This window comes from Thamnophis elegans, chromosome 12 (genome assembly GCF_009769535.1).
Source record: "Thamnophis elegans isolate rThaEle1 chromosome 12, rThaEle1.pri, whole genome shotgun sequence".
Classification (NCBI taxonomy): Eukaryota; Metazoa; Chordata; class Lepidosauria; order Squamata; family Colubridae; genus Thamnophis; species Thamnophis elegans.
In genome coordinates, this window is record NC_045552.1 from 9,668,552 (window position 1) to 9,682,898 (window position 14,347).

General features: G+C 44.6%; 1 protein-coding gene across 1 annotated transcript in view; it reads left to right on the plus strand.

The window, feature by feature from the left end:
* ATP4A (ATPase H+/K+ transporting subunit alpha) overlaps positions 1-14,347 on the plus strand; it is a 34,630-nt gene that overhangs the window by 5,465 nt on the left and 14,818 nt on the right. The window contains 11 exon segments of the mRNA XM_032228573.1: positions 766-897; positions 3,472-3,531; positions 5,170-5,233; positions 5,236-5,372; positions 8,885-8,998; positions 9,179-9,313; positions 11,234-11,351; positions 11,714-11,923; positions 11,926-11,981; positions 13,750-13,948; positions 14,065-14,174. Coding sequence (XP_032084464.1) covers positions 766-897; positions 3,472-3,531; positions 5,170-5,233; positions 5,236-5,372; positions 8,885-8,998; positions 9,179-9,313; positions 11,234-11,351; positions 11,714-11,923; positions 11,926-11,981; positions 13,750-13,948; positions 14,065-14,174 — 1,335 coding nt within the window.

The window sequence follows — 14,347 nt, forward strand, 5'->3', positions numbered from 1 at the left end:
GAAAGAGAGGAGGAAAGAAGAAGGTAGAGAAGGGTTGTTGGGAAGAAGGAAGGAGTAGGGTTGTGGCCAAATGAGATGGCAAGAAAGTGATCCCAATTGTATTTTTTATATTCTTAAGCAGATTGTGATAAATGCTAGAAGCCAACAGATAAATGTTAATAGTATCTACAAGAATCTATATTTGTGGATGTATATGGAAAGAAATAAAAAATAAGACTTTTTAAAAAACTGAATCTGTTCTGCAGAGGTTATGGATGACTGTGGGACTCTCGAGTTTAGATCCATTACTAGCGAAGTAAAATTGCAGAGTGAAATTTTGTAAAGTTCTTCTATTCTATTCCTAGAATAATCAGCTTTGTTCTAAAGAACAACTCAACCAGTGTAATTATGTGTAATGTATCCACTCAGTTGTCTTTAAATTCATCCCATCCCTTTGATGCCAAATGGTAGGTCAACATTTGAATACAAATCAGATTTTTTAAATAAACAATTTTGTAGAGAGAATTTTGTTTAAATGGGGTCCCCAGAACTGTAAAGGTGTCAAAACAGCCAAGATGGCAGTTGTAACCAGCAACTGACTTTTTCTGACACTCACACACACCTCTCCACTGTGGACATCACTCGTCACGCTAGGCATTTGGTTTCGTTTTAATCCCAGCACTTAAAATCTATTCTGCTTTCCAGAGATGGCTTTTAAAAATGCTCAAAAGAATATTTGAGCTTTCAAACCTCTTTCTTTTTTTTTTTGTTTTTTTGTCCTGCTAGGAGAAGTACGAGATGTACTCAGTGGAGATGGAGAAATACGATGGGGAAATGGATGTGAAGATTAAGAAGAAGAAAAACAAAGGGTTGAAGAAAAAAGAGAAGTTGGAGAATATGAAGAAAGAGATGGATGTGGTAAGCCATAAGTTGTTGTTATTGTTAATTGCAAAGTCATGTCCGGCCTATCACGACCCCATGGACAACGTTCCTCCAGGCCTTCCTATCCTCTACCATCCTCTGGAGTCCATTTCAGCTCATGTTGAACGGGCCAATTTCCAGACTCCAGAGGGCCTCCGGAGCTTGGGGGAAGCAGTTTTTGCCCTCCCAGAGGCTCGAGGAAAGCCTGGAGTCTGGGGAAGGCAAAAACACACACACACCCCACATCATGGTGCAGGAGGCTGGCTAGACCACGCCCACCATGGCCCTGCCCACCCAGCAGTGATGGATTTCAAAAAATTTTAGACTCTCTTCTGTAGGTGTGGCCTGCTTTGTGGGAGTGGCTTTGCCGGCCATGTGACCGGGTGGGAATGGCTTGCTGGCCATGTGACCGGGTGGGAGTGGCTTGCCAGTCATGTGACTGGGTGGGTATGTCCAACTTGTAAAATGTGGTGAAACTCACTTAACAACGCTCTTGCTTAGCAACCAAAATGTTGGCTCAGAAACTCTGGCATTTGAAGCACGCAAGTCTTAAACCTGTCAAGTTACAAGACCCTTCCACCCCTAACCCTTTAGGGAAAAAAACCCAGGGGTGTTCAAACTTGACAGCTTTAAGACTTGTGGACTTCAACTCCCAGAATTCCTCCTCTCGCTCTTCATCTTGATGATGTGCGGACGGGCAGGGGGAGGGAGCTGAAACCTGTTCTTAACAGCACTGTAGATTTGTAGAACCTCTTCTACAGAAGAGGTTAGAACTGGCAGGAACCCACTCCTGCCACCCAGCAACTGGGCAGAGAACCCATTGGTGAAATTTTTGAAGCCCATCCCTGCACACATGTCCATCTTGTTAAGCATATCCACTTTTAGCAAAAAAGAATTAAGTTGTGATGTGAGACCAGCCAAAGAGAAACAAAGTCTTCATCCATAAAACACATTTGTAATCTATGAGCCCAAGTTCACATTATGGCATTTTCCTCACTCTCCTCTGAACAATAAGAGATGCAACTCAGTGATCTCACAGAGCTGTGATTGATTCAATGCGGGGCACTTTATTCACGGAACCTCTCTTAAACTGAGTCAGAATTTGGAATCTGAAAAGCAGACATTAAAAATAAAATCAATAACGGACACTAAAGGACATTTGCATCCAAAGCTCTACGCAGAAGAGCTGCATACAGAATTTGGCGCACAAAATTAAGGAAAGTCACAAATAGGAACAATTGCAACATCCTGTTGTTTCTCATCCTGCAAACCATTTGAAACTACGGAGTACATTTAATGTAATTATACTGGTAATTATACTCAGGGGAAAGGAATTCTTCTCCAGAACAAAATGTAATTTTCTCTCTGAACTTCAAGGAAGGAATATTGTTTTTTTTCCATTAGTTTTTTGAGAGACAACTTTTGGTACCTCTTAAAGCATTGGTCTTCAGGAAATTTCAGCAAATGATAAGTAATGGCTTCAGAGCCTTATCTATATGAACAAAAACAATGTTAATTCCATCAGGTATATTTGTTGTTGTTATTGCGAAGTCATATCCGACCCATCACGACCCCATGGACAATGTTCCTCCAGGCCTCCCTGTCCTCTACCATCCCCCTGAATCCATTTAAGCTCACGTCGACTGCTTCAGTGACTCCATCCAGCCACCTCGTTCTTCTTTTGCCCTCCATCGTTCCCAGCATGAGGCTCTTCTCCAGTGAGTCCTTCCTTCTCATTAGATGGCCAAGTTGCATCTTCAGGATCTGGCCTTCTAAAGAGCAGCCAGGATTGATCTCCTCTAGGACTGACTGATTTGATCACCTTGCAATCCAAGGGACTTGCAGGAGTCTTCTCCAGCACCACAGCTCAAAGGCCTCCATTCTTTGGCGCTCAGCCTTCCTTATGGTCCAACTTTCACAGCCATCCATTGCAACTGGGAAAACCATAGCCTTGACTATACGCACTTTCGTTGGCAGGGTAAGCCACCAGAGCCTTGTTTATATGAACAGAAACAAGGTTAATTCCATCAGGCCTCCTCAATCTAATCCATTTCATAATTCGCAATTAACCTCTCTTCAAACCTCTCTGAATAACAGAGATTGCCTCATTTCAAGGGCATTTGGAATTAATTATTTTGTTTCCTAAACATTTTGGTATGCAAATGTTAGAGCTGCAAATTCTGTTCAATACTGTGCCTCTTCAATTTTCTGAGACAATGTAATAAATTATATTATTGTTTAATACCGGCTGTGTACGATTAAATATACAAGCTAAATTGCTTTTTTTTCCCCCATCTGTAATACTATATATTCTTTGCCTTCATGCCCAATATGCTTCATGTCTGAAATTTAATCTCCTGGCCTCCAGAATCAATTCCCACTTATCTGGAATTTTGAAATCATTTCGTTTTGTGGGTTTATCTTGTTAATCTGAAGAAATATTTGTTGACTGTGCTTATGTATTTATACAAAACAGCAGGAGAGAACATTGAATGAAGGACCATGCTCAAAAGACAACATCTCTCCATCCACTGAAATCATATTCTTATCTTGGGTCTCTCCTCCTTTTAGGATGATCATCAGCTGTCTATAGAAGAATTGGAGAGGAAATATAGGACCAACATCAAGAAGGTGAAGCCCTTTGACAAAAAGAGTATTAGCGGTCACTAATACTAATTAGAATACGGCCGCTCGGGTTGTCATGGGGGTACCTCCCATGTTACACCCCTTTTAGGCGGCCTGCACTGGTTGCTGGTTGTTTTCCGGGTGTGATTCAAGGTGTTAATTATGATCTTTAAGGCGTTCCATGGCTTAGGCCCAGGGTACTTGCAAGACCGCCTACTGCCACCAGTAGCCTCCCACCGTCCAGTACGATCCCACAGAGTTGGCCTCCTCAGGGTGCCGTCGGCCAGGCAGTGTCGGCTGGCGACCCCCAAGGGGGAGAGCCTTCTCTGTGGGAGCACCTTCCCTTTGGAATGAGCTGCCCCCGGAGCTTGGCATAATCCCCGACCTCCGTGCCCTAAAAAGTTGGCTTTTTCAGCAAGCCGGCCTGCCCTGAATAGAATAAATTAAATTATTAATTTTAAATTGTTAATTTTAATTTAATCCTAAATTTGATTTAAATTGTCAGTTGAAGGTTATTGGATTTCCCGTTTGATCTTTTTTAACTTTTCTCATATGTGTTTTTATGTTGTATGCCGCCCTGAGTCCTTTGGGAGAAGGGCGGCATATAAGTCCAATAAAACAAGACAAAGCCAAACCAAACCATGATGACCAAGCGGCAAACTGAGAGGAACACACGTTTTCATAGTTCATCATAACCCCTTCGGAAGCCTTGAAAGTACGGTGGCCCTCTAGTTGAAAGGAAGTGATACATGGGGAATAAGGCTGCCGTAAATTGATTGCACTGAGGTGGCTCAGTGGCTAAGATGCTGAGCTTGTCGATCAGAAAGGTCGGCAGTTCGGTGGTTCAAATCCCTAGCACCGTGTAACAGGGTGAGCTCCTGTTACTTGTCCTAGTTTCTGCCAACCTAGCAGTTCGAAAGCACGTAAGAATGCAAGTAGAAAAATAGGGACCAGCTTTGGTGGGAAGGTAACAGCGTTCCATGCCCCTTCGGTGTTGAGTCATGCCAGCCATATGACCACAGAGATGTCTTTGGACAGTGCTGGCTCTTTGGCTTTGAAATCGAGATGAGCACTGCCCCCCACTAGAGTCAGGAACGACTAGCACATATTACCTCCCTTCGACCGATTAGATCGCACAGATTAGGCCTCCTCCGAGTTCCATCCGCCAGTCAGTAACGACTGGCGACTACATGGAGGAGAGCCTTCTCAGTAGCAGCTCCGACCCTTTGGAACGATCTCCCCGTGGAGATTCGCACCCTCACCACCGTCCAGACCTTCCGCACAGCCCTTAGGATCTGGCTATCCCGTCAGGCCTGGGGATAAGATTCTAATTTGCCCCACCCGAATGTTGAATGAAAGTTGTGTTTTATTGTTTTATTTTTATTTATGCACTGTCTTGTGTTTTTGTTTTGCACCCCCCTTCCCATGTATTGTAAGCCGCCCTGAGTCCCCTCAGGGAAAAGGGCGGCCTATAAATCATAATAAACTACAAACTACATATGTGTGAAGGGAACCTTTATATTTACCTAAATTGATAGCCACATTCATTGAATCCATGATGGGCAAAAGTCTAGGAGTCGGGAGCATTACTGATTTATTATTACTACATATTGATATCTGGCCTCCTTGTCTATCTGCTTCCAGGGTTTGACCAGCACAGTGGCCGGAGAGATTATGCTTCGTGATGGTCCCAATGAATTGAAGCCCCCAAAGGCACTCCGGAGTACGTGAAGTTTGCCCGTCAGCTGGCTGGTGGGCTGCAGTGCCTGATGTGGGTGGCAGCTGCCATCTGTCTCATTGCCTTTGGCATCCAGTGTGGCCAAGGTGACCTTACCAGCGCAGACAATGTAAGTGCCACGCAGCAGAAACAGACCATCAATTGGTGGTCACCGGGACAGAGAGAGAGGCAATACTAAATAGAATGATGATGCAAAGTGGGCAGGGCTAAGCCTCAGGTGGGCAGGGTCAAGAATTGACTGTTTCTTCTCTAGGTTTTAATATCATGATTTAATTGTATACTTTGAAGGATGTTGGATCCCTAGGAGTAGATGAATTCAGAACAACAAGGCTGGGCTTCTGCACGGTTACCATATTTAGGCTGAAAAAAAATCAGATAGCAATAGCAGTTAGACTTATATACCACTTCATAGGGCTTTCAGCCCTCTCTAAGCGGTTTACAGAGTCTGCATATTTCCCCCACAATCTGGGTCCTCATTTCACCCACCTCGGAAGGATGGAAGGCTGAGTCAACCTTGAGCCGGTGAGATTTGAACCGCCGAACTGCAGATAGCAGTCAGCTGAAGTGGCCTGCAGTACTGCACTCTAACCACAGCGCCACCTCAGCTCCCGGGCTGCAGCCCGTTTGAAACTGAGCTATGTGAGCAGCGGGTGAGTGCACGCTCACGTGTGCAACTCCACTTGTACGAGTGGCAGGCATTCACACACGAAGCGCCACTTGTGCAAGCAGTAGGCACTCGCAGAGAACCATCCCCTCTCCCCTTCCCACCAGGCCAGAGAGGTTAGGGCGCATTGACACAGAATAATAGATCAGGGGTGAAATTCAGCAGGTTCTGGAGAACCGGTAACGGAAATTTTGAGTAGTTCGGAGAACCGGCAAATACCGCCTCTGGCTGGCCACAGACAGTGGTGGGTTTCAAAAATTGTTCGAACCTATTCTGTGGGTGTGGCCTCCTTTGTGGGAGTGGCTTGCTGCCCATGTGACCGGATGGGAGTGGCTTGCCACCCATGTGACCGGATATGAAGATGCCGACGACACTTGTCAGAACCACCTTAAATTACCTCACACACAGCACTGGCATGCATAAGAATAGGATGTAAACTTGTTTTTTAAAAGGCATCTTTGGTTTGCGTTAAAACAACTTCAACACACGTAATGTTCTGATTGCACCACAAACGCAGTAGTCATCCTTACCTTTCACAAAGGCACTGAGTTTTATAAATAGGAGCATGATAGTGTAGAATAATCATATCCAAGGACCAGTGGTGGGTTTCAAAAATTTTTGGAACCTCTTTTGTAGGTGTGGCCTGCTTTCCGGGTCCACTGGTGGAACCTCTTCTAACCGGTTCGGTAGATTTGACGAACCGGTTCTACCGAATAGGTGCGAACTGGTAGGAACCCATCTCTGGCCACAGAGTAGGGTGGGAATGGAGATTTTGCAGTTTCTTTCCCCCTGCCACACCCATCAAGCCAGCCAAGCCATGTTCACAGAACCAGTAGTACAAAAAAAAATGAATTTCACCACTGTAATAGATGGTTACAAAAATCTGTTTGCTACCATCTAATGGCCAGAATATCTCGGATGCGACACCCAGAAAATACGGCGTACTTCACTTAATCCTCCAGGGAAAGATCGAAGGCAAAAGAGGTCCAGGCAGAAGAAGAACATCATGGCTTCAAAATCTAAGTCTGGAGAAAACTCAACAGCACTTTTTCATGCAGCTGTTGATAAAAATAGGATCGCCAACATCCAATGACAAATATGTTTGACAAACTAATAAATACAAATTGCAAATATGGCCCAAGAAGAAGAATGCCCATCTATATTTTAGCAGATAAACTTTAAACCTCATAGGCCCTAGGGGTATTTCTAGTCCACCTTCTCCTCCTTTAGCAAACACAATCAGTTCTAGCTTGTTAAGCAAGCAGAGAGATTGTTTAAACAAGCTATTTCTCTTGAGCTGCTTTTTCAAGGTAATATCCGGCTTTCCTAAAAAATGCTATTTGCAAGTTAAGAAGCTCAGCTGTGACCTTAATTGATTCATTTAGAACCCTTCCCCGCTCAAAGCTGTTGCCTGAAACTTAAACCCTGTTTCACACTGAGAGCTTTTATACTCAGGGGTAAATGGGCATATCCAGCGCTGGGTTTCACATTTTGTTACCACCGGTTCGCCATGCACACGCACCCCTACTGCGCATATGCTTTGCTTCCTTCCGCGCACCTTCCCGTAACATGCGCCCGGCCTCAAAAACATGCCTAAATAGAACGGCATAGAGTCAGGGTGGGTGGGTAGGCCCACCCACAATTTCCACTACCAGCTCAGGTGAACTGGTCCGAACTGGCTGAATACCATCTCTGGGCATATTGGCCAGAAAACGAATATTTGCTAGTGTTTATTATTGTCCTGTTTGAGAATGGTTGTTAAAGAAGCTAGTTGCTAAATGAGGAGTGGCTGTATAATAAGTGTGATGTTTGCCAGGATTAATTGAAGCAGTGCATGCATGCATGCATGTATGTATGTATTTAGTGTCACAACCCCTGGTATGCCCAAATATGGGAGGAAGCCTACTGCTTCCTTTCTCTGTCTATCGGCTCGTCACAAGAGACCATCCAGACAGAAACCCAATATTTTTACTGTTGCCTTTGTTACACTTGTGTTGTATTTGTGCTGATAAATATTTATTATTTATCAGCACAAATACAACACACACACACACACACACACACATATGTGTGTGTTGTTTTTTTTGTTTTTTTTATTTATGCTGATAAATAAATAAATAAGGGAGACTAGTATAGATCTATTTCAAGCTATTTAGCTCTCATCAGCTAGCCATACCCTTACTGGGATTTGAACCTGGGCTATATTACATACTAGGCAGACTTCTTAGTCATTAGGCCACAGGCTCTTATCCGTTATCAGCGAAGCCAGGGTGAAAGGTATCTATTAGATTTTTACAACCCCTGGTAAGCCCCAATTATGGGAGGAAGCTAACTGCTTCCATCATCTGTCAATCGGCTCGTCACAAGAGTCCATCACGACAGAAACCCAATATTTTTACTGTTGCCTTTGTTATATTTGTGGTTTTTTTTTATTTGTGCTGATAAATAAATAAAGGGAGACTAGTATAGATCTATTTCAAGCTATTTAGCTCTCATCAGCTAGCCATACCCTTACTGGGATTCAAACCTGTGCTGTATTGCATCCTAGGCAAACGTCTTAGCCATTATGCCACATATATATATATATATGTTGTATTTGTGCTGATAAATAAATAAAGGGAGACAAGTATAGATCTATTTCAAGCTATTTAGCTCTCTAAATAGCTATTTAGCTCTCTCATTTAGCTTGAAATAGATCTATACTATTCTCCCTTTATTTTTTTTATCAGCACAAATACAACACAAATGTAACAAAGGCAACAGTAAAAATATTGGGTTTCTGTCTAGATGGTCTCTTGTGACGAGCCGATAGACAGAGAATGGAAGCAGTAAGCTTCCTCCCATATTTGGGCAAACCAGGGGTTGTGACACTAATTACATATATTCCTTCTTGTTTAGTTATACTGTGACAACACAAATACCAACATATATATATATATATTTTCCTTCTTCCTTAGTTATACTTGGCCGTTGCTCTTATCGCTGTTGTGGTTGTGACTGGCTGCTTTGGTTACTATCAAGAGTTTAAAAGCACAAACATCATTGCAAGTTTCAAGAATCTCGTGCCGCAGGTAAAAACATAATGGCTCCCAGTATCCCCCTGTGCATCTGAAAATAAATTATTTTGGCCATCTGGGAGTTTTGATTTGTTTTGCTTTGCATGGGGAAGGGGTCAGGGGGGGTTAATGGACGAAAAGAATGTTGTAAGTCCAAATCCAGGACTTGGTTTCTTCTCTTCATCCCAAATACAGCAAGCCACAGTGATTCGAGACGGCGACAAGTTCCAGATCAATGCTAATCAGCTGGTAGTGGGTGACTTGGTGGAGATCAAAGGGGGAGACAGAGTCCCAGCAGACATCAGGATCATCACTGGTCAAGGATGCAAGGTATCTAAGGAAGGAAGGAGGTTGTTCTGATAAAAGGTGATGAATGTGACCTCACCCCACTCCAAAACAGTTTGCTTTTCTCACCCTCTGCTGGAGAAAGATGATAAAGTTTGGCCCATTTGTTTCAGTGGAAGAATGAAAGAAACTAGAGGAAAGGATTACTTAAATATGAGACAGCAGTGTGTTCAGCCGTGACCCGTCAAAACCGCGGTCCACTAAAGCGCGCCCGATCAAAGCGCGTACCTGACGTCATCAGCAGCGCGATAAATAAAATTAAAAATAAATTAAATTAAAATTAAAATAAAATTACAGCAAGCCGATTCACATAAAGGTAAGGGTTAGGTTTAGGGTTAGGGTTACGTTAAGCGTTAGGGTTAGGTTTAGGGTTAGGTTAAGGGTTAGCGTTAGGTTTAGGGTTAGGTTAAGGGTTAGGTTTAGGGTTAGGTTTGGGGGGTTAGGGTAAGGTTTATGCGTTAATTTTAAATTTACCGCTCACAGCGTGCCGTTTTCGTCGCGCTGTGATGACGTCACGTACGCGCTTTCGTCGAGCGCGCTTTAGTCTACCGCGGATTTGTGGTGGAACCGTGTTCAGCAGCGGCCAAACAAGCTAATACAATCCTGGGTTGTATAAACAGAGACATAGAATCAAGATCCCGTGAAGTATAAGTACCACTTTATAAAACCCTAGTAAGACCCCACCAGGAATACTGCAACCGATTTTGGTCACCATACTACAAAAAAAAAAAAAAGATGTTGAGACTTTGGAAAAAGTGCAGAGAAGAGCAACTAAGATGATCATAGGCCTGGAGACTAAAACATAGGAAGAACGGCTGCAGGATTTGGCTCTGTCTAGTCTAGAGAAAAGGAGGACTTAGGGTGACATGGTGGCAGTATTCCAGTATTTGGGGATCTGCCACAAAGAAGAGAGGGTCAAATTATTCTCCAAAGTACCAGACGGCAGGACAAGAAACAATGGTTGGAAGCTAATCAAAGAGAGAAGCATCCTGGAATTAAGGAGAAACTTTCTAACAGTGAGGCCAATTAACCAATGGAATAGCTTGCCTTCAGAAATCGTGGGCGCTGCATCAGTGGATGTTTTTAAGAAGAAACTAGACAGCCATTTATCTGAAATAGTATAGGTTCTCCTGCTTGAGCACAGGGCTGGATTAGAAGACCTCCAAGGTCCCTTCCAGCTCTAGTCTAGTCTAGTCAAAACTAGTGAGTTAATTGCACATTCTTTGTGTGATCTCTCTGTGCATTACTATTTCAATAGTATAGTTGCAATCGAAATGCAGAAGTGACTGAAGGACGTGTCCACTCCTAATTTCACGTAGAGGAAGGAAGTGCTTCAGACAGCCTCTAGGTCACTGTGTAATATGTAGTTTTGGTCTAAATAATGAAGTGACTAGAGTTAGGACTTGGTAGATCCACGCTCAAGTCACCATTCTATTACGAAGCATGCAATTTACAGTCAGACTATCCATTCTGTCCTTCAGTAGCAGTTCCATATTGATTTCTAAGTAAATACTCCAGCTTTGTTGACTTTGAATCCCAGAATTCCACAGCCAGGATGGCCTTGAATGAGAATTACGGAAAATTGGAAGTCTACGTACCTGGAAGTTACTAAGATCAGGAAACACTGATTTAGTTATTCAGATCAATCCAAAATGCAGAAATGTCTCCGATCCGGAAAACAATCTATGGGGAGAGAAACATGTTCCCATCTTCTGCGCATTATTTTAATAATGTAAGAAAGAAAATGCACAATGTAAATTCAGAGTTGAAAATTGTCCAGCCATGGGCTGTTATCTCCATACCAAGAGTTGTGCCTACAAAGTTTCATGGATGGCACAGTTCACATAGAAAACTTCTTTCTTTCTTTCTTTCTTTCTTTCTTTCTTTCTCCCTCCTTTATTCTAGGTGGATAATTCATCTTTGACAGGGGAATCTGAACCTCAAAACCGTACCCCAGAATGCACCCATGAGAGCCCCTTAGAAACAAGGAACATCGCCTTCTTCTCAACTATGTGCTTAGAAGGTAGGAAGCACTGTTTTGGGAGGGGGAGCAGTGGTGGGATTCAGCCAGTTCGCACCACTTCGGGGGAACCGGTTGGTAACTTTCTAAGCAGTTTGGTGAACTGGTTGTTGGAAGAAATCATTATGGCAGAGGACCGGTTGTTAAATTATTTGAATGCCGCCACGGGGGGGGGGGGGGGGTTGAAGAGATTGGTTGTCCTCTAGCACAGTGTTTTTCAACCTTGGCAACTTGAAGATGTCCGGACTTCAACTCCCAGAATTCCCCAGCCAGCGAATGCTTGGCAATTTGAAGACATCTTCAAATTGCCAAGGTTGAGAAACACTGCTCTAGCAGCATCTAGCTCTTCCCTTCTTCTTTTTCAGGAACTGCCACTGGTATTATCATTAACACCGGGGACCGCACCATCATTGGGCGCATCGCCAGCTTGGCTTCAGGAGTGGAGAATGAGAAGACACCCATTGCTATTGAGATTGAACATTTTGTGGACATCATAGCTGGCTTGGCCATTTTCTTTGGTTTCACCTTCTTTGTTGTCGCCATGGTGATCGGTTACCCCTTCCTCAAGGCGATGGTCTTTTCATGGCAATTGTGGTGGCTTATGTCCCCGAGGGCCTCCTAGCAACTGTCACAGTAAGTATCGCAACATAAGCAGTTTGAGATCTTTCTGAATACTTTCCCCCTGTTCTGTCCACAACATCTTCACTTGTTGCTTGGTATGAAGGAAGTACTCCTTGGCGTCTCCACCAGCAAGTCCCAAAGGTGCTTTTTCAAAGGGACTTTGTTTGGAGGTTTATCTGTGCCCTCAGGGTCACCCAAATAATGCCAGTGGGTGTGGAACCTTCTTGGACTTTGTTGTAAACAGGAGATGGCGTCGTACCCCTCCCCCAGGGGTGAAATCCAGCAGGTTCTGGAGAACCAGTAGCAGAAATTCTGAGTAGTTTGGAGAACAGGCAAATGCCACCTTTGACTGGACCCAAAGTGGGATGGAAATGGGTATTTTTCAGTATCCTTCCCCTGGAGTGGGGTCGGAATGGAGATTTTTCAGTATCCTTTCCAGGGGTGGGTTTCAACCGGTTCACGGCGGTTGCTGCGAACCGGCTGGTCAGCGAACGCGGAAGTAAGTAACTTCCGGGAACGGCGAAGGGCCCACCCGCCCGCCCTCCTTACCGGTCTTTGAAGGCTTCTGCGCTTCCACGCAGGCGCATGGCACATACAGCACCTGCGCGATTCTCCGCGAGCAGCTGGATGGCACATACAGCGCCTGCGCGAGTCTCCGCGAGCGGCTGGAGCATCGCGCAGGAGCTAAGACGCATGCGTGAACTGTGCGCGGTGCACGAGGACGCCGCCGGCCCCGTTCCAACCGAACCGGTTGGAACGGGATTAGCAACCCACCCGATCCTTTCCCTGCCATGCCCACCAAGCCACGCCCACCAAGCCACACCATGCCCACAGCAACAGTAGTAAAAAAAATTGAATTTCATCACTGCCCTCCCCCTCTGCTGAAGGAAGAGTGCTAACGGCCAGATGGCAGCAAGAAATATAAATCCTTCCATTCTCCACCCTTCCATCCGAAGTGAAAAGACTTCTTGGGTGAGAAGCAAAACATCTTCAAGGAAAAGCAAAGTCCAGTTGCCTTTTGAAAAAGCACCTTTGGGGCAACCACAATCTGGAGATGACTGAGAATCTCCATAGACACCTTCACCAGGCAGCATTCTTAACTAACAAAACATCTTCCACAGTTCAAAGACTTATCACCCAACCGAACAGACAGGAACGATCTAAATTATCCTACCCAACATGGTGTCCTTCAGATATTCTGCACTACTTTCCCCATAAGTCTGTAGAGATTCTCAGTCATCCAGGTCATGGTTGTCCCAAAGGTGCTTTTTCAGGAGGCAACTGGACTTTGTTTTTTTCCTTCTTTTGAAAACCTTTCACTTCTCATCCAAGAAGCTTCTTCAGCTCTGACAGGATAGTGGGGAATGGAAGGATTTACATTCCTTGCAGACATACCCTGTAAGGACACAGATAAACTTCCAAGTGTTTCAACAACCCCCTAAAAGGATGCAAATGACCAGCTGTCTGCATAGAATATAAATCCTTCCATTCCCCACTATCTTGTCAGAGCTGAAGAAGCTTCTTGGATGAGAAGTGAAAGGTTTTCAAAAGAAAAAACAAAAGAAGTCCAGCTGCCTGCTGAGAAAGTGCCCTTGGGACTATTTTTCCCATATCTTCCAGCCACCTAGAAGCATAAGATTGGGAATAGGGTCAGTCTTGAACCAATGGCTTCATGCACTCAACCTCAGTTGACTTTAGTTATCCCAAGTTCCAAAGATTGGACCTCACTTGTTTCCTATCCCCCTCCTCACCCCACCTCCCTCCCATCCTCCTTGGATAGGTCTGTCTGTCCCTCACAGCCAAGCGACTGGCCAGGAAAAACTGTGTGGTCAAGAATCTGGAAGCTGTTGAAACACTGGGCTCTACATCGGTCATCTGCTCGGATAAAACTGGGACGCTCACCCAGAATCGAATGACGGTCTCACACCTTTGGTTCGACAACCAAATCCACACAGCGGACACTACAGAAGACCAGTCAGGTATTTGCAAGCCTAGCAACAAGCAGAGGGGCAGTGGGTCACAATGGGCACCAGGCTGCCCACCCTAAGCTTACAGGGCAGAAAATCTGCTCATTGCTTCTCATTTTGCTTTACAGGGCAAACTTTTGATCAGTCCTCGGAGACCTGGCGAGCTCTGTGTAAAGTGGTGAGCCTTTGCAACCGGGCTTCTTTCAAATCGGGACAGGATGGTGTACCTGTGCCACGGGTAAGAAGCATTCGTAGGGATCATTATTTATTTATTTAGCGTATGGTGCAGTGGTGGGCTCCTGCGTGATCGCGCGGGTTCAGGAGAACCCTTAGCTTTGATCGCTGGCTGCAGAGGTGGTATTCAGCAGGTTCTGACCAGTTCTGGAGAATCGGTAGTGGAAATTTTGAGTA